Genomic DNA, 20,221 nt, shown 5'->3' with positions numbered 1-20,221 from the left:
TAAGATGCCAGTTTTCCCCAAACAGATCCATAGAGCCAATAAAGTCCAAATAAAATTCCAGCAGAGTTTTTTTTTTTAAGTTGACAAGCTTATTCTAAAATTTATAAATTAATGGAAATAAATTTTATAAGATGTCTAAAATAATGGAAATTACAAAGGACTTAGAATAGCTAAGGCAACCTTGAACAGTTCTAGGACTTCAAGACTTATTATAAAGCTACATTAATTATGACAGTGTGGTACTGGTACAAGGTTAGACAAACAGACCAATGGAATGAGAACCTGGAAACAGGCCCACCTATATATGGTCATCCACTTTACAACAAAGGTGCCTGAAAAATATGATGGGGGAAATGACAAACGATAGTCTTTTTAATAAATAGGGCTGGGTCAACTGGATATCCATATGGGGGGAAATGAACCGATCTCTTTCACAAAAAATTGAGATAAATCCTAGACCTAGATGTCAAAGTTAAATTAATAAAGCAACTAGAAGAAAACACAAAGAATATCTTCATGGCCTTGGAGTTGATGAAGCCTTATTAATAGGACACAAAAAGCACTGAACATGAAAGATCAGCAAACCCAGCGAGTTTTACCTCACGTATTTCTGTTAACCTTCTGTCCATCCCTACAATCACTGACCTACTTAAGAGTCACTTTGGCTTGTAACACTCTCCCAACACAGTCTCCCAACAACTGCTCTTTTCCCTTTAATCATTGTTCCATAGCACAGACACAATAATATACTTTCAAAAATGCAAATTTGACTGTTACCGCCTTTTTAAATTAGAAATTCTGTAATGGGCTAGCACCGGTACGAGAATCACAACCAAGCTTCTCCGAAGACCACAGGCTAGCCCTTTATGACCTGGCATTTCACCTACCTCTCCAGTGAGCGTCTAACTTGAATTCTGGCTCCACCAATTTTAGAACTCACATTATTGTTTTTCTAATACACGTCCTAGGCTATCCAAATTGTGTTTTTCATTTCCTTCATTCACTAATTTAGCTTTTGAAGCTGAGGCTCAGGTATCACACCTTTGAGGAATCCGTCCTTATTCCTTATATAGGGTCATTCCCCTTTCACTTCAGCATGCAAAACAATTAGTTTAAATTTCTGGAGGGCATATTAACAACTTTGAATCCCAGGTAGTTTAGATTTTGGATGCAGTAGACACTCAAGTCCATTTACTTGTTAATCTCTACTGACTGAGAAACTCACTCCCACTCCCTCCTCCTTGGAACTTGCTGGAAGCTTCTATCTGGTCTTCATATGTCAAAGAGCGGTGAGGGAGAATAGGACCGACTACGTTGGAAAAGTAAAACAGTACTGACACAACCTCGGGCCACCTTCCTCCCTTCGGTGCCTTCGGATGTAACAGGTTTTCTTCTCAATCGGAGAAGCCAAATACGAAAAAGGCCTGGGGCTGCGGAGTTGTGGGTAATGGACTAGTACAACCGCACCGGAACCAAAGGGCTTCCTTCACTCTAGCATCTGCAAAAGCAGAACGATTTCCGGCGAGTCCTTGTCCGTTAGGATTCCCGGCGCAGAGATCACGGGATCTACGCGCAAGCCGAAACTATGCTCCCGGAAAAGAACACGTATAGGCGAATGACGTCACGGGTCTCGAAAGGCTTGGCTACCTCCGGTAGCCATGATGAGAACTGTGGTGAACGGTGATGAAAATGGAGCCCGACGTGCCTTGTTATTAATAGACGTCCAAACTCTCCCAAACGCCCCATGTTCCTGTGGAATAACAGTATGCTACAAAAGTGCTTTGGAGCTACTACCGCTGAAGGTTCTATTGGGGTGCGGAGGCGTAGTGGAAGACAGGGCAAGCGTGAATAGCCGACGCCTCCGTAACCATGGCTGCGAGGGGCGGGGACTGAGAGTGCCGGTCACGGGACTGGGGCCGGCCGGGAGACTCAGTCCTCCACGGTCCCAGCCGGCCCTGCGCACGCTTTTCGTCTCCCCTCCCCCGCCCCGCGACACGCTGCGTGGCTGCTCGTTGGCTACTTAGGACGGAAGCTCGGTTGGTGCTTCTCCAGAAGTTTCCCCGTTGGGCGGCGGCGGTGTAGCTCATAACCTCGGAGGAAGCTGCTCTAACAGCAACAGCGATTTTTAGGGATGGCGGCAGCTGCAGCAGAACCTGCAACAGCCCAGAAGTGCGTGTTTTCATTCTTGCTATTTATTTTTATCTCCCCCTCGCACCTACCCACCACTTGGTTAGTGAGCATGTCGTTGTTTTCCCTGGCAGGTTTTTCCGGAGCTTCTCAGATGCTCTGATCGAGGAGGACCCCCAGGCGGCGTTAGAGGTGAGAGAACCAATCTCAGCTTCCTCCACTTTTCTTGGGGGAACGCGGCCACGACGGGTCCCGGCGGACCCCGACTCTTCCCAGCTCTGCCTTCCTGGGACCGGCGTTGCTGTTTTTATGATGTATCGGCCCTAATACTGACAGCTTCCGTCTCTCCTTGGTTCCACAGTGGCCCAGTTACTCCAAACCCCTGTTCTTGCCCCCTCCCACTCCTGCACCGTTACTGCATCCTCTTAGCTCCTTGGGAGTACTTGATCTATTCTGGGGGGTGTAGTTGACATTCATAGTTGGCCCGGAAGGAATTTTTTTTTTTTTTAATAGTATGTGTGACTAGAAGAAAAAGTGAAATCTAGGCTTGATGATGTTTGTTAATTAACTCGGTTTTTGCCATTCTTACATACCAGATGTTGTGCTAAGTGCAGACTACTGAACAAAAACCTTTTCCCGTATGTCTTTGAATATTTCCAGAAGTCCTGTTACTGTTCATTATTCATTCATTCATTTATCAAAACTATTTGCAGTTGCTTTATGCAAGACACTGATTGCTATGGAGTAAAGTCTTGTTTATGTATTTAACTGACTTACAAGGCCCTTTGTGTGAAGTGAAAGACTATAAAGCCAAAAAGAAAAGTCAAAAGAGCAAGAATTAAATAATTTAAAATAATAAAGAGAGCCCAAGCTAAGGATACATGATGCAGTTGGTTGCAAAATTTAAGCAGGGGTTTTTTGCTTTGAAGCAGGAGGGAAGAAGGAAACCAAACCCTGTTGGGTTGTTATAATGTAATATAGGTAAGGTTAGCAATTTGAGGCAAGAGAAGTTTTTTGCTAGCTAGGACCTTAAAAGAAATTTGCCACGTGGGTAGTAGAGTCTCTCTGAAGGAGTGATACTTGAGGAGAGACCTGAGGGAGTGAGCTCTGTGGAAAGAACATTCTGGGCAGGAAAAGAGCCATTGCAAAGATCCTGAGGTAGGAATGAGGTTGGCTTGTACAGGGAGCAGCAAAAAGGCCCATTTAACTAGAGTGGGATGATGGAGGAATAAGTGATGAGGAGGTGGGAAGGAAACCAGGGGCTAGGTCCTGTAGGGCTTTTTAAGTTGGAGTATGTTTTTTTGGATCTAGATATGAAGGCCCTCAAATAAAATGGTTGGTTGGTCATTTGTGCTATGATGTTTCCTAATGAGGCTTCTGGGATCAGTATTAGAATAGTATTACAGGAGGCATTGAGCATCTTTCTTCACAATTCATTATGTCATCTAGACAGCTATTAATTTCAGAATCTACATTTGTTATGGTCCTCTTAGCCCCAGTGCCACTTTTGGAAATCCAGTTTATATGAGTTGCTTTTAAAGGAAATTATTGTAATGAATTTTGTTGTCCCTTTCCATCCCTTTGATGTATGCTATATTATAAATCTTAAGTCTGCAACTACTGAAGTTGTAGTTTTATATATGTATAGCCCCCAGATCAAGATAGAGAACACTTTCATCCTCACAATTCCCTCATGCTGCTTCTCAGCCAATAATTCTGCTTACCCTCCGGGTAACTCCCATTCGTATCTCTGTCAGCATCAGTTCTGCTTGTTCTTGTACTTCCTATAAACAGAATAATGCAGTAGTTACCCAGTTGAGTTTGGTACTCTCATGTGAGATATGTCCATGTTGTGTGAAGTGGTATTTTTTCATTGATGTATAGTATTTCATTGTATAAAAATAGAGCACAGTTCTAACAATGGACTTTGGCTTATCTCCAGTTATTAGCTAGTATGAATAAAGCCACTGTGAATTTTTTTGTATGGGTATTTTGGTGAACACATGCACTCCTTTTTTGAGGGGTGTACATACCTAGGAATGAAATTGCATAGAATAGGCATGTGGTTAGCTTTAAAACCTTGATTCTTAAAGTGTGGCTTTTGAACCAGCAGCATCAGCACCACCTGCGAATTTATTAGAAATGCAAATAGTTGGACTCCATCTGAGATTATTCGAAGCCCTTACAGCTCATATGGTGTAGTACTTACCCTTCCATTTTACAGAAGAAAACTGAGACCCAAAGAAATCGAAATGATCTGTCATAGAGGTGTATATAGCCAATTAGAGGCAGAATGGGACCTTCAGGACACAAGTGTCCAGACTCTTAGTCTAGTGCTGTAGAAAAGTAATTCTCAAAAGTATCATCCTGAGACCAGCTGCAGCAGCATCGCCTGAGAACTTGTTAGAAATGCAAATTCTCAGGACCCACCACCTACTTGAATCAGAAACTGGGAGTGGGGATAATGATCATGATAAGAACCAGCTGTGTTAAGAGACAGTGTTTTTCATTTTTAATTAATTAATTATTTATTTGAGAGAAACAGAGCGGAGGGGAGAGGGAGAATCTTAAGCAGGCTCCATGCTCAGCACGGAGCTTGATGTGGGGCTAGATCCCACGACCCCCAGGATCATGATCTGAGCCAAAATCAAGAGTTGGATACTTAACTGACTGGTCCCCCCAGGCTCCCCGAGAAAGTGTTCTTTTTAAAGCTTGAAGTGACCTCACAGTTGACCCTTGAACAACCTGGGTTTGAACTGCATTGGCCCACTTATATATGGACATTTTCTAATATGTGCAGTACTGTAAATGTGTTTTTCTTACGAATTCCTAATTTTTTTTCTCTAGCTTTATTGTAAGAATATAGTATATAGTACCTATACCTATAGCATACAAAATATGTTCTAGTTGACTGTTTATGTTATCGGTAAGGCTTCCGGTCAATAGAAGGCTGTTAAGTTTCTGGGGAGTCAAAAGTTACACTTGGATTGGGTTTTTGACTGGGAGGGTCAGTGCCCCTAACACAATGTCATTGTTCAAGAGTCAACTAGTCATTTTGAAATTGAGGACACTTGATGATACATCACTGAAAATGTTACAAGACCATCCAGTTAGGATTAAAGGGGAAATGTTTGTATCAAGCTGATGCACATTTTTCATTCATTCATTATATAATAGTACATATTAGTGGTGAATTTTGTACTGAGAGCCAGGGATCTAAAGATGAAAAGACTGCATTGAGGAAGTTTGCAGTCTAGTGGAGAGACAGACAAGTCAACAGATTATTAAAATATAAGGTAAATATTCTAAAGGAGTGGTGTATGAAGTACACTAAGAACACAGCAGAGTAGAGGCTAACCAGGGTAGTCAGAAAAACCTTACAGAGGATGTCTCATTTCACTAGGTAGAGAAGACGTGTGAATTACGAGAATCTTTTGAGGCCCAGTATGAATAGTGGTTAAGCGCATAGGCTCTGGGGGTACCTGGCTGGCTCATTCAGTAGAACATGAAACTCTTGATCTTGGGATTGTGAGTTTGAGCCCCATGTTGAGGGTAGAGTTTACTTCAAAACAAAAAACAAAAAACAAAAAAAAAACCCTCAGGCTCTGGAATCAGAGTGCTTGGGTCCCGTCGTTTCATAATAACTCTGTAACCTCAGGAAAATTCCTGATGTCACTGGGGATCAGATTTCCTATCTGTGAAGTGAGACTAAGTAGGACCTATTTGAAAGGGCTATAATGAAGATAAGTAATGTAAGGTACAAGATGAGGCCCTTGAGGGTAGGCATCTTGCAGCTTCTTTGCTCTCTAGGTTCTAGCCACACTTTTTTTTTTAAGATTTTATTTATTTATTTGAGACAGAAGGGTGCACGTGCGAGCACAAACAGGATGAGGGGCAGAGGGAGAAGCAGACTACCCACTGAGCAGAGTCTGATCCAGGACTTGATCCCAGGACCCCAGGATCATGACCTGAGCTGAAGGCAGAGGCCTGACCAACTAAGCTACCCAGGTGCCCCAGTGCTGTCTTTTTTTTTTTTTTTTTTTAAATGTCACTTGAAATGTATCAAGCTCAGTCCTTGTGGAGGGCCTATGGACTTGCAATTCCTTTTGCTTAAAATGTACTCTCTTGTACTATCTCATTTTGCTTGGAGATGCTCATCATTTGAGATTTCAGCTGACATGTCACCTCAGAGAAACTTACTTTCTTGGACCACCCTATCTAAATTGAGCCCCATTGTAAGCTAACAAGGTGGCAGGGGTTTTGTGTGTCTTTTTTACCACATTCTCCGTGTAGTGCCTGCGATGTGGTAGGCACTCAGATGTGTTATGTGAAATGACTCCTACCATAATTCTTATAACAACTGAGGTGGGTATTTGTATTTTACTCAAAAGGAAGCTGAGACCAAAGAGGTTCACTTGCTCAGGGTTATATAGTTGAGAAGTGACAAGTCTCTGGGTTCAAGGCATCAGGTCTTCCTCTAGAGGAGGGGGTAGGTCTAGGGATGTATAATATAATTAAAGGTTTGATAGCTGACTTTGAAGTAGCTGACCATTAATAGCTTTGTTCAGAGCATTGAGAACAGAGAGAGTTAGCATAAATGCAGTGTTACCTGTTCTGCATGGTTACATGGTAAGGGTATACGAGTGGCTGCGCTCCAAACAAGCTTTAGCAGTGCTAGGTAGTTTAGGAAGGGAGAACGGTTGGTACTCTTGTTTATTATCTGTGATTGGGAATTAGCTGTGGCTAGAAGAAAATGTGAAGTGGAATCAAACTGAGATACCCAGAGCTACATGCCTTCAGCAGTTAGATCAGTCTGAGCAGTTTGCTTTTGCTTTTAACCTTAACAAGAAGTTAACTTATTGACTAGCATTTTTAAAAAACCTAAAACTTTAAAGATTTGGAAATTCATTTTCTGAGATCTAAGTTTTAAACAATTTCAGTGCGTTAAAAAGGAGTTTTTCCCCGATTTGGATTATCAAGGTACTTCCTTCACCATTATCTTGGTAAAGATTTCAATGTAATTATATTTCATAGTTCATTGAGTTTCTTTATTTTTGAGAACTGTAAGTTGCTTGACTATAAACTAACTCATTTTATGTGAGTCTGCATTAAATAATGGCCTTTTGCCCCTTTAATTCAAATGTTGGCACTGAAGTCCTTGCCTTTGAGATACCTCTCTCTAGTTTCTTTGCTCTAGCATCGGGCAACTGTTGTCACAGAAACAGTAGAACTCTCAAAACATGCCACAAGTCTGATGTTGTTAATACAACCCAAATCATTGTTTTAATTTCACTTTTTCTGGTTTTATTATACTGTATATTGTTTATTCAAAATAAACTGGTTATTGTGTTTTATGACTTATATTTGTGTGTCATAGTGTTCAGTTTGTGTTGTTTTTTGGTAACTTTTCAAAATAATAGCCCAATAAGTGAATTGCTTAGTTTATTTAACTGAGTGACATAAATGGTTCTCCTTAACCAACAGTTGGTTTGTGTTTTTAAAGGTCATTTGTAAGTTGGTTGTTTGAAAATCAGTTTTTACTTGATTCCATTTTATTTATCTTTGTACCCCCAGTGTCTGGCCTGTCTTTGTTACATAATATATGTTTAAAAATACTTATAAATTGATGAACCAGATCCTAGTATAATTTATAGTAGCTTTTTGACTCATACCTGTTTTCTTGCTGAGGAGAGGCTAGAAATTTGGTTTGAAGATGTATTTGAGTAGATAGGTAAGAAGCTATCAGAGGTTTTCAAAATTGTTGAAAGTTTAAGTACAAGATGGTATCATTTAACTTAGGAATTTCAAAGTGTTAGGAAACATATTAATACAAATGTCATTGGTATGTGAAAGATACTTGGATTAAAGAGAGGTTACCAAGAGGCAGTGTGGTTTGGTGTTCAAAAAGCAGATTTGGAGTCAGACCTGGATTTGACAGTCTTGTCACTAACTATAAGGTGATGGGATGGATCTTCTGAGCACATGTGGGGAAGAGCTTTCTGGTGAGAGGGAGCAGCAGGTACAGAGTCCTAAGGTGTTTGAAGAACAGCAAGGAGGCCATTGTGGCTAGAGTAGAGGAGCAAGAGGAAGAGTAGTAAGAGATGAGGTCAGAGAGCTAGCAGAGGGTTGTATCAGGGAGGGCCTTGAAGGTCACTGGAAGAACTTGGGCTTTTGCTTGGAGTCAGCTGCAAAGACGTCAGCTGCAAAGACGTTGGAGAGTTTTATGCCCATTGACATAAACAAGATCTGATTTTCAGTATTGCTTGGATCAGGATGATAGAGGTGAAGAAGGTAAAAAGCGGTTTGGATTTTAGGCATATTGCGTTTTAGGTAAATGATTACCAGGTATAGTATAATTTGATTTGGGGGAATCACGCTACTAAGAGCAAAATCAGTGACGTGTTGTTATTGAAGTAATTTTACTTTTTTTTTTTTAAGATTTTATTTATTAGAGCAAGAGAGCACAAGCAAGGGGAACAGTAGAGGGAGAGGGAGAAGCAGGCTTCCCGCCTAGGAGGGAGCCCTGTGTGGGGCTCAATCCCAGGACCCTGGGCCAAAGGCAGATGCTTAACCATCTGAGCCACCCACCCAGGCGCCCCTGAAGTCATTTTACCTTTTAAGAAAACTACCAAATCCCTAGAATGTGTGAGCACTAGGTAGAGAATCAAAGCATTCCTATTTGCCTACATTTATTCTTGGCCTCACTGATCGTGCTGTCATTTCTTGCATCATTACTGTTCCAGCTACCACTTACATACTGTGACTGCGCAGGGTGACAAAGTTTTAATCTCATATTGATGGTAGCTATCTATGAGGTACTGTATCTGGGCTTTCAACGGAATGCGGTAATTTCTTAGGGTTGTCTGCTATTGACAGATGATGGGGGAGGGCCAGATAAGCTTCATTGTGTCTTTATTGATTCTGTTAACCTTCCTGAGCTCTAGATTCAACTTCCAGGTTTTTTGTTTGTTTTTATTGGACGGTTTCATATTTTCTAGGCATCTCAAATCTTCGAGTCTTCTCCAAATTAGAGGGAGAAAATCTTTGATGGTCAATGTATATAAATTCTTCAGAATAAATGAGGTGATAGTAATTACCATTTAGAGTTTCTACTATAGGCCAGGAACTGTGCTAAGATACTACATTAGATTGTGAATTTTGGGGGAGAGACTGGAGAAGGGGTGATATTGATCCTCTTGCAAAGGAAAGCTCCAAGCTTATTCTGTTATCTTTCCTCTAAATAGCTTATGATAATAGGTTATTTGATTAAAAATCATGTTTAATTAGAATTCAGTTGCTTTTAAAAACATTTATTGACATTCAACATGTTTGTATTTGTAGGAGCTGACTAAGGCTTTGGAACAGAAACCAGATGATGCTCAATATTATTGTCAAAGAGCTTATTGTCACATTCTTCTTGGGAATTACTGTGGTAACTTTTCTTACTAAATATATTATTTCTTATAAGTTATAAATTTTACCCAAGATACAGTGAATCAAATATAGTAGATATTATCTTTGAAGATTTTTAAATTGGTCTTTCACGCAAGGTGTGAAGTAGCTGAAACATGACAAATATGTTGAGCAACACCCATACAAATGTTCTGGGTGTCTCTTCTTCCTTCAGTGGGTGGAGAATTTATATAGATTTCATTTGTAGTTATTGGATATACTAACAAAAAATAGCATCACATTTATTGTTTTACAGACTATTTAAATGAAATGCTCTTGTTTGTAATTTTTGTATATTGTGTAACTTTTAAATTATTCTGGGTAGAGAATCTAGGTAGGGAAAACTAAATATCTTGAGTCAAATTACATAAATGATGTTAATGAGAAAATTAGATGAACTTTGTGACAAAGCTTTATACATTGACTGAATAGCTTTAAAAAGAAAGCTAAATATTAGGCTAATAAGGTATGAGAGTGATTTTTTTTGGATTATATCTTGGATTAGTTTTTCCTAATTTAAAAGCATTTGTCCATTGCACCAACTTGAAAGCTTAAAAATGTAGGGCTGATTCAAATTTTGTATGTAACTTGTTAGGATCCATAAATTACTGACTAAACCCTCCCCCTTTTCTTTTCTTTCTTTCTTTTTTTTTTTTTTTTTTTTGTATGTAGATGCTGTTGCTGATGCAAAGAAATCTCTTGAACTTAATCCAAATAATTCCACTGCTATGCTGAGAAAAGGGTATGCAATAACTACTCTTCTAATTGGGTCTGGACTATAGATAGTAGGTGTTTAGTTCGTTGAATGAATTTTAAGTTTTATGTAAATAGTAAATTCTGTATTTATACATTTTATAGCTGAGGTAGGATTCAATTTTAAATATAATTTTATACTTCTGTTGTAGTGTGTTTTAAAATAGTGATGGTTGAAGTAATTACAAGGAAAAGAAGAAACTGATGGATTTCAAATCCCTTTTTCGTTCATTGTTTGGAATTTATTGTATTTAACCAGGCTGGACAGGCTACATTTAATGCTGTGAAAGCCCTGTGTCTGTGTACGTTACATCCCAGCTTGTTTCTGTTGATAAGTGTAATTTTATTCTTAAGAAACTTCTTTGGTTTCTTAGCATAACTATATTTTGGTATAAGTATACACAGTTAAATCAAGAAATTCCTTTTGAAATGAGTTCCAAAATTGGGTTTTAATGAGAATTGTATTTAATGTTACAGTATATTAGAAAATCTCTGGGCTTATTAACATATATTTAAAATAAATTATTTTTTTACCAATAGAGAGTACTAGGATATTTAATTTAGAAATCCTTTTTTGCATGATCTCATGTGTGTGTGGTATTTGTTTTTAATATGCTCATGCAGGATATGTGAATACCATGAAAAAAACTATGCTGCTGCTTTAGAAACTTTTATAGGAGGACAGAAATTAGATAGTAAGTATTGGAATTGTATGTTAATAAACTAATCCATTATTTCTGTGTTTTTTTTTTTTAAAGCAATCTTTTTTTTAAAGATTTTATTTATTTATTTGACAGAGAGAAGCACAGTGAGAGAGGGAACACAAGCAGGGGGAGTGGGAGAGGGAGAAGCAGGCTTCCCGCTGAGCAGGGAGCCCAATCTGGGGCTCGATCCCAGGACCCCGGGATCATGACCTGAGCCGAAGGTCTGACGCCTAACGACTGAGCCACCCAGGCACCCTCTAATGATAGAGTTTTATCACAGTTCTCTAAAGCAGTGGTTCCTAAGTAGGGATGATATTGCTTCCTGGGGGACATTTAGCAATGTCTGAAGAGATTTTTGATTATCATGACTGGTGAATGGGGGATGTGCTATGGATACCTAGTGAGTAGAGGCCAGGGATACTGCTAAACATCCTACATTGCACAGAATTGTCCCCCACAACAGAGAAGTAGCTGGTCCAAAATAGCAGTAGTGCTGAGGTTGGGATATCCCTGCTCTAAAGTATTGCATGAGTATGTTTTTATATTTTAAAAATTTACTCTTGTATTGCTTTGAATATTTGCTCTTCTGCTGTATACCTGCTTGAGAGAGGACAGTGGGTCCAACTTTGCAATTGGAACCTACAAATTAGGAAGGAGTAGTGAGTGGTACATGAATAATTTGGCTATTTAGTAAGCAAGCCAGCATATCTGCGCTTTTAGCAGATTCTAAAGAGTCCAATTATCCTGTACCTTGACACATACTTGAAAACCCGGGAGAGACATAAATCATTCCATGTTGTAGATTTCTAAGCCCTATTCCTTATTTCTTTTAGAGCAATAGAAAGTTCATCACCTAAATTGTTTCATTTATTAATATCTTACTGCCATTGATTTTTATCTCAGGATTATTTCAGAGTCTGCCTCAAATGAAGGTGTCTGTTTTTTGGTAAAATTGCTTTTAAGGATATTTTAATTTAAAAACAAATTTGTCTTTTAATTCTAAGGAAAATTTATGTTAAACTGTTAGGGTTCCCTTATTAACAGGGTAAAAATTTACAACTCAGAATATTACCTTTTTTTCCTTTGGTATGGTAGGAAGCTTGGTTTTATTTACTGATATTCAAATCTAGGATTTTGATATAATTATTACCCCCACTAGAATGAGTGTGTGTGTATATGTGCCTAGGTATTAAGGCCTATACAGTTTGAATTTTATTTATAAATCAGTGTACTAGAAAATTCCATTTTAAGAAATTTTTATTTTTCAGAATAATCTTGCCTGCAATTTGAGTTTGCAAACTTTTATTTAGAGTACTTTTAATAATTTTTTTTAAAGATTTTATTTATTTATTTGACAGAGACACAGTGAGAGAGGGAACACAAGCAGGGGGAGTGGGAGAGGGAGAAACAGGTTTCCCACTGAGCAGGGAGCTGGATGCAGGGCTCAATCCCAGAACCCTGGGATCATGATCTGAGCTGAAGGCAGGCGCTTAACGACTGAGTCACCCAAACCCCCCACTTTTGATAATTTTTAACATTATATTGGATTAGACCCCGTACTGTTTGGATTATCATTGTCCTGAGTCTTTAGAAATTAATAATTTGCTCATGTACATGTTTACATTGCTATCTCTAAATATATAGTTCACCATCTGTAGTCTCTTGGCTGCTGTGGAATCTGGAGATAAACAGAACTGCGCAAAGTACAGAGGTGTTTTTTGGTGTTGGTAGGAATGGCATGGTAACAGGAAAAGCTACTGAGAGAAGAGTAGATAGAAAAAGTGGGTAGCTGCATTAGAGAACAAATCTGGGGTCAGAAGAAGCTTCTAGACCTTGGTCTAGCTGTCTGGTACCAGGCTTCTATCCCACACTAACTGATAGTGTGTTGGGTATCTAATTCAGGTCTGATTTTGTTGTGTGAGAGGAAGCTCCTTCAACAGGAGAGAAGTGAGGGGAAGTGTAGATTATTTGTATCTGGGAACCAGTAAGGTTGACTGTGGCTAAAACCATGTTTTTTTTTTAATTAAAATTCTTCAGGATGAATGTCTAAATGTTAAAAGTATTCGTGTACTTATAGCTGTAGCATTATGGTTACTATAAATCCTGTTAGGACAAGTATTTTTGTTTAATTTACTGCTGAATCCCCATTGCCTAAAACACTGTTTGGAACATAGTAGGTATTCAGTAAGTATTTGTTGAATGAATATGTTAGATGGTGCTGGTGAGTGAGTGATGTTACAGTGAGTTTGTTTTTTCTAGGTACAGATCCTGATTTCACTGTCTGGATTAAAAGGTGTCAAGAGGCCCAGAATGGTAAGTATATAGGTTTCTCATGTCTTTCACTTTACAAAGAAATAAATTTTTGACATTTTTGGATTTAAACAAATGCGTTTTTAACTTTATAACTTTATAAATCATAAATTTAAATAGTGTATGTTCCCTTAGATAGGGATTTCCAAGGTTTTGTTATGTTGAACGGGAGATTTGGATGGATTTGTTTTGCAGTTGTGTTACCGGTAAGAAATTACTAAAAGTCTACAGTGACTCTAGGATGCAAAATTAAACCACTTTTTAAAATTTGAAATGTATGGAAAATTGGCTTATGTAATCAATCAGTATGTTTGTGCTATAGAAGTCATGTATGTGACTGCCTGTAAATGTATTGTTAAATGGAAATGTTTTCTTTTTATGTTTTTAATAGGATCACAATCTGAGGTGGTAAGTACAAGATTTTTATTCATGTTCTTACTTAATTATAATTTTGCCATATATTTGAGACAGGACTCCGAATGACCTTTTTTTACTTAGATCTTAAGCAATTCCATGTAAATACTTTTCCTCTAGCAACTGCAATAATACCGTTTTTGGTGAAATAGATATAGAGGTTTATAGTCATGAAAATTATTGGGCTTGTTTCATGTGTGATCAAGTTGATTTGGCATATTTTAGTATGGTCAGGGTGGTTATTTTTTGTCTTTTCTTTGCTGAAAAGTCATCACATGTAGGATAAACAGCTGCTGCCTAGAAAGCACTTTCAGAGTTTATTGTGGTGTATTAAGAACACAAAAGTTAAGTAAAATTTGGAAATGTTTATCTGTCTAATTCAGTTTCACATTTATTGTTTTGGATATGAAGATTTCCAAGTCTTTTTTTTAATTTTTATTTAAAAAAAAATTTTTTTTTTTTAAGATTTTATTTATTTGACAGAGAGAGACACAGCGAGAGAGGGAACACAAGCAGGGGGAGTGGGAGAGGGAGAAGCAGGCTTCCCGCAGAGCAGGGAGCCCGATGCGGGGCTCGATCCCAGGACCCTGAGATCATGACCTGAGCCAAAGGCAGACACTTAACGACTGAGCCACCCAGGCGCCCCCCAAGTCTTTTCAGTTACTAAAATTTATGGTGGAGTTGAAAGTTAATTTTTTTTTTCTAACCACTTAGGTTTATATATAACACACATAGTTACATTATGGCTAGTGGTTTTTAGCAGCGATAATCAGCAGTTTAGTCAGTAAATAAAATGACGAGTCAGGAGATGTGTGTGTAGTCTTAATTCTGTTGGCGGTTACTTAACCCACTTGCGTCTCTTCATGTCTGAAGGAAGATTTACATTTTCTGTCTTCCAGAATTACATTGTGACATTGAGAAAGTCTTTTATTCTCTGGGCTTTTTTCATGTGTAAACTGGGCCTAATAGAGCTAATCTCCTTCAGGTTGTGAGCATCAGGTCAGATATGTGTATATGTAGTGATTGGAGTTTGGAACATCACCAAAATTGAGCCCTGTCTGGTTATTCCTGTACCTCAAAGGCTTGTCCATATTCCTAAGGGTGATGGATGAGGGAAGTATTAAAAGTTGGCTTCTTTCGAGGCACCTGGGTGGCTAAGTTAAGTGTCCGACTCTCGATTTAGGCTCAGGTGATGATATCAGCGTCGTGAAATTCAGTCCCCTGTGGGGCTCTGCACGTAGCGTGCAGTCTGCTTGTCCCTCTCCCTCTACTCCTCCCCCTGCTCACTCTCGCTAGCTTTCTCAAAATAAATAAAAATCTTTAAATAAATAGAAGTTGGCTTTCTTCACCTGCTGGTATTTTTGTTTAGGTCTTAACAGTATCGTATTTGGGATTGGAACTTGTCCTGAAAACAACAAAATAGCATTTGGATTATACTTTGGTAACACAAACAGCTGTTTAGCCACAGTACATTTTGTCACTGCTGTGGTTCACACTAGTTTAATCTTTGTACCAAGGTGAACAGGAATAATATGTTCTAGTCATTATCTCTACTTGGTATCACCTAGATTCAGGTATTTCTAAATAGTTAACACTGGAGAGTAATTCTGAGTTAGACTCAAATCTGTGTAGCGGGGTTTTATTTTCTTCCTCTAAACCCCATTTCTTCCCTATCATTTAGGGACAACTTAGAGGTCACTTATGACCCATGGCAAGTTCTTTAGATTTACATAGTCTTAACTGGCACACATATAGTTTAGGGAAGTATTGATTGGTCAAGAATCAGTTTGTTTCTTGATGGGCAGTGTAGAATGTTTGTTGCTGAGAGACCATAAACAGAGTGTAAGCTGTTATCTGGAAGGCACCATGGAAATGTTCCTTCATATATTCCAGAGCAGTGTTTGATGCCACTGCTAAGCCTGAAGGTTATACTCTTTCTAAAAAAGTGCGTTTTTTTTTTTTTAGGTTTTTTAAAATATTTTTGTTTTTGGTTTAGAGAGTTAGCCTTGGAACTGGACATTTAAATGTAACCTTTTCCAATCATAGCTTTAGAAAGTTTTTTGGGTTTTATGGTTTTTATTTTTATTTTTTATTATTTTTTTTACTTCGATTTAATTAACATATAGTTTATTATTAGTTTCAGAGGTAGAATTTAGTGATTCATCAGTTGCATGTAACATCCAGTGCTCATTCCATCAAGTGCTCTCCTTAATGTCCATCACCCAGTTACCCCATCCCTCCACCCACCTCCCCTCCAGCAACCCTGTTTGTTTCCTGTAGTTAAGAGTCTCTATAGTTTGTCTCCCTCTCTGTTTTCATCTTATTTTTCCTTCCTTTCCCCTTACGCTTTTATTTTAGAAGAAAAATCTTTTTTGAAATTTTAACTCCTAAAATTATAAAAATGTTGAATATTCTAATATTTTGTGATGACTAGTATTATTTAACAATTATGAATTCAGGTATGCTTTGTCTTTGAGGGACATTTTCACATAGTTATTCCATATCAAAGTAACCATAGCACTGGGTAAATTAATAATACATGCATTTTAATATACAGTTTGTAAACTAATTTGTAAAAATCTTTCTCTTGCAACTTGCCAAAATCAGTGTGCATCCCAGAGGACTCATCAGTCAAAAATCAAGTAAGTGTTTCTTTTTCATAAGACAATGCATGATAAATACGCCTAAAGGGAAAAATCCTTTTGTTTAATAGGAAGCAAGTCCTTACCCTGTGATGTTCAGTGTTTCTTAGTTTTTTTCAGAAATTTGTTTAGCCTGGGAAAACTAATTCTAAGGCTGTTTACTGATTGATTTTAGTGTTAAATTCAAATCAGTTCTCTATTTTAAACATGCTTCATCTGGTTCCATATTATGTCACCTTTCCATGTATGACGAGAGCCTCTTCCAGTTGTTATTACACAGGTAAATAAATTAGTAGTAGGCTTGACAGAATTGTAACTACCTGCCTTTTATATTTTAGAGTAAATTTTTCATAGAGTGATTCTGCATGAGTTGAAAGGGACTGTTGCTCAGGGCAACAGTTACAGTAATGAATTAAGCGTCTAGCAAGTATTTGAATTTATTTTTAATTGTTCATCAGCCATGTGTACAACTTGTATTCTTAGGACTGTAACAGAAAGAAACACAAGGCATTGATCGGGAGCTTTGCATCCTCACTGTATTTCAGAGGGAAACTTTGAGACTCTTAGTTCATTTCTTTAATCAAGGTGCATTTTAATTACCTAAAGTGGTTTGGAAATGTTAAAACAAAACAATCTATTCATGCTTCTTCTGGGGAGATTTAGGATGACTCTCCCAAGTACCAAGTAGACGAGGAACTTTGACTAGCTTGGTGGCAGCAGCAGGAGTAGAATACAAACATCAAATAATAATTAAGATGTTTGGAGCATAAAATAATCCAACATTGATTTAATACTGGTACTGTGTACCAGGCACTGTGCTTAGTTCTAGGAATATAATAGTGGCAGGATAGATAAACTGCTCTGCGTCATGGAGTTTATAATCTAATAGAGTCTAATTTGAAAGTGAGGATCCCTACATTTCTAGAGCCTTCTGTGGGAAAGATACACATAATTAGAATCTCTAGGCACATTAGTTTTCCCATGTACCTTGAGAGTGAAGGAAGATACTGTATTTAAGTTGTGCCTGGCAGGATGAGTTAAATTTTAAGTTATTTTAATTTTAGCTCATTTGCTGCTTCTCCCTGTGTTCGGGGCTCTTTGCTCCAACTTCAGTTAAGAGATTTTGGAGTGTGGAGTCCAGCCGACATGGGTCTAGCGTAACACCTGCCACTGACTGGCTGATTGCTTCGCCCATCTGGGCTTATTTTTCATCTGTAAAAGAGGGATAGAAGTGCTTTTTCTTAGTATTAGGTTGAAATGAAAATGTAAAGCTATTAATGGTATATAATAATGGTTAGCTGTTAAGAGTAAATTTCATCTTTAACATTAGCTTAAGCACAACAATATTAGAGATATAAGTCAGAACCCAGAAAATCGTGTAAGTATTTAAGTCTACTGGAAAGGTTTGAGGCATCATACTCTACTGTTCTTTTCCATTAGTGCAGGTCAAAGAAAATTAGTTCTATAAAATTGGTTCTGTGAATCACCATCTGCTTTGCTTATTTGTTCCTCAAGGTGGAGCTCTTGTTGTTTATCAGATTGTAGCTTTTATCTTGACAAAACATAAAGAAGCAACAACTTTAAGAAAATTAGATGTTCTGAGGTGGTTTTTTTTCTTTTTCAATAGGTATGACTGGTATCAAACAGAATCTCAAGTAATCATTACACTTATGATCAAGAATGTTCAGAAGAATAATGTAAATGTGGAATTTTCAGAAAAAGAGGTTATTACAGTCTTTGAACTATTTTTTATTTTGAGATTAAATACTTTTATTTGCAAATATAGTATATTGCAGAATAATCTATAGCAGTTGATCAGATACATCATTTCTTCCTGAGATGTGGAAAATGCTGATGAAAATCTGAAGCATGGCTTTTCAGCTTGAATGATTTTAAATTTTGAGACAAAAGTATTCATACTGTAGGTTATAGCTAGATGTGCATTATTTTCTTTTTCTTTAGATTTGAAATTCAAAGCAGAACTTGGTTGACAAATATAAAAGACATTAGTAAGATATGTGATTTGGTTACATTTGTGTGGTATACTTTGTGAAAAAGGTCTGCTTATTTGTTGTGTGATTTCTATGTCTTAGAGTTTACTAACCACATTGAATTAGTGTGACTTGTAATAACTTGATTTCTTAGCATTTAGTAGAAAACTTCAATGATATTTAAGTTAGTGGTAGAAGTAGATGTTTTGCATATGACTCCTTGCTTTTGTTACATATTGTATTGTTTTGCTCTTATATCTTGAGTTTTCTAGAGATTTAAATGTTATATATGTGTTTGAAACATACTATTTTCTGCTTATTTAATTATGTACATGAGAATCCACGTAAAGGAAACCAAGTAGGAAAAAAAAGGATTATTTTGAATTTCTTAAGTCTGATATTCCATATAAAGTATTTAAAATAATCTGCAGCAGTATTGAAGTTCTGCAATTATATTCAGTTTAAGTATTTTACCTTTCATTATATAAATTTATAAAAATGTGCTGCTAATTTTGTATTCATTAGTTGTCTGCTTTGGTGAAACTTCCTTCTGGAGAGGATTACAATTTGCAACTGAGACTTCTTCATCCTATAATCCCAGAACAGAGCACATTTAAAGTACTTTCAACCAAGGTAAGACAATTTTAAAAGAGTTGTCAGTAATGGAGACATCTGGCTGGCTCAGTAAGAAGAGCATGTGACTCTTGATCTCCTCGGGGTCATGAGTTCAAACCCCACGTTGGGTGTAGAGATTATTTAAATGAGTAAAAGTTGTAGTAGTAGTATTTCCAAAATAAATACTGGTCAACTAATTGCCTGTGCGATTATAAGCTTATAGATCCTTTTAAGCACATATTTTCAAATTAAAAGGGACAGGTTAAATGGGCACCTGGGTGGCTCAGTCACTTGGGCATCTGCCTTCAGCTCAGGTCATGATCCTGGAGTTCCAGGATCGAGTCCTGCATTGGGCTTCCGACTCAGAGGGGTTTCTGCTTCTCCCTCTGACCTTCCTCTCTCTTGTGCTTTTCTCTCTCTCACTCTCTCAAGTAAGTAAATAAAATCTTAAAAAAAAAAAAAAAGACAGGTAAATAAGGACAATAAATTTTGAGTAACAATTTTCCCCTCCCCAGATTCTGGGACAATGGAATTTAAAAATCAATTTAACCTCAGTAGTGTTTGTATACTTAAGATTGGTATATTTCTTAAAGAGGTTTTCAAAAAAAGATGAAATTATCAGCCTCTCTTTAGGATTTGATACCAAAAGTCTCTTCTCTTAAACTTGTCTCTTTTGATGTATAAATATTTTCTTACCCTACCTTAACATAGTTAAAAATACAAACTACTGTGAAGATGAATCTGCTCTTTTTTTTTGTTTTTTAATTAAGCTGAATTTTAGAATACTTTATGAGGGAATACTGAGTGATTTAAACTGCAGTTCGAGTAATTATATAATTTTTAGATTTCTTTGTATTTTCAAAAAGAAGTAAAAAATGCGATGGAATTAAAATTCATAGAATGTTTTAAATAGCAATCAGAAGATGTAGGTAGTATAAGTAGGACAAGTACTGAACTGAAAAATAAAAAAATCTGACTCTGGTTCTTTGCTTGCCCTGTGAATTTAGACTAGTCACAAAATTATTACAGGACTATTGACCGTCCTTTAAAATGAGAGATACAGACTAAATGAGCTCTGAAATTTTTTCATCTATAAAATTGTATGAAGGTATATAATGAGGTATGACAGCAGATGATATACGTATACTTTTTCCATTACTACACCTTCTTTATACATGTCTTACAACATACTATGTTAGTAACTGTTGAGTTT

At 37.4% G+C, this 20,221-nt stretch overlaps 1 protein-coding gene across 1 annotated transcript in view; it reads left to right on the top strand.

Annotated features, from left to right (window-relative positions):
* Positions 1 to 1,706: 1,706 nt before the first annotated feature.
* Positions 1,707 to 20,221, top strand: part of SUGT1 (SGT1 assembly cochaperone of MIS12 kinetochore complex) — a 38,488-nt gene continuing 19,973 nt past the window's right edge. Inside the window, exons 1-10 of the mRNA XM_036088277.2 lie at positions 1,707 to 2,169; positions 2,262 to 2,319; positions 9,469 to 9,559; positions 10,252 to 10,321; positions 10,957 to 11,027; positions 13,296 to 13,349; positions 13,738 to 13,754; positions 16,368 to 16,402; positions 18,030 to 18,126; positions 18,919 to 19,026. Of these exons, the coding sequence (XP_035944170.2) occupies positions 2,132 to 2,169; positions 2,262 to 2,319; positions 9,469 to 9,559; positions 10,252 to 10,321; positions 10,957 to 11,027; positions 13,296 to 13,349; positions 13,738 to 13,754; positions 16,368 to 16,402; positions 18,030 to 18,126; positions 18,919 to 19,026 (639 nt within the window). The 5' untranslated portion in view covers positions 1,707 to 2,131. The remainder of the gene's footprint in view (positions 2,170 to 2,261; positions 2,320 to 9,468; positions 9,560 to 10,251; positions 10,322 to 10,956; positions 11,028 to 13,295; positions 13,350 to 13,737; positions 13,755 to 16,367; positions 16,403 to 18,029; positions 18,127 to 18,918; positions 19,027 to 20,221) is intronic.

This window comes from Halichoerus grypus, chromosome 4, assembly GCF_964656455.1.
Source record: "Halichoerus grypus chromosome 4, mHalGry1.hap1.1, whole genome shotgun sequence".
NCBI classification, from domain to species: domain Eukaryota; kingdom Metazoa; phylum Chordata; class Mammalia; order Carnivora; family Phocidae; genus Halichoerus; species Halichoerus grypus.
This window is presented reverse-complemented; position numbering and strand designations above follow the sequence as displayed.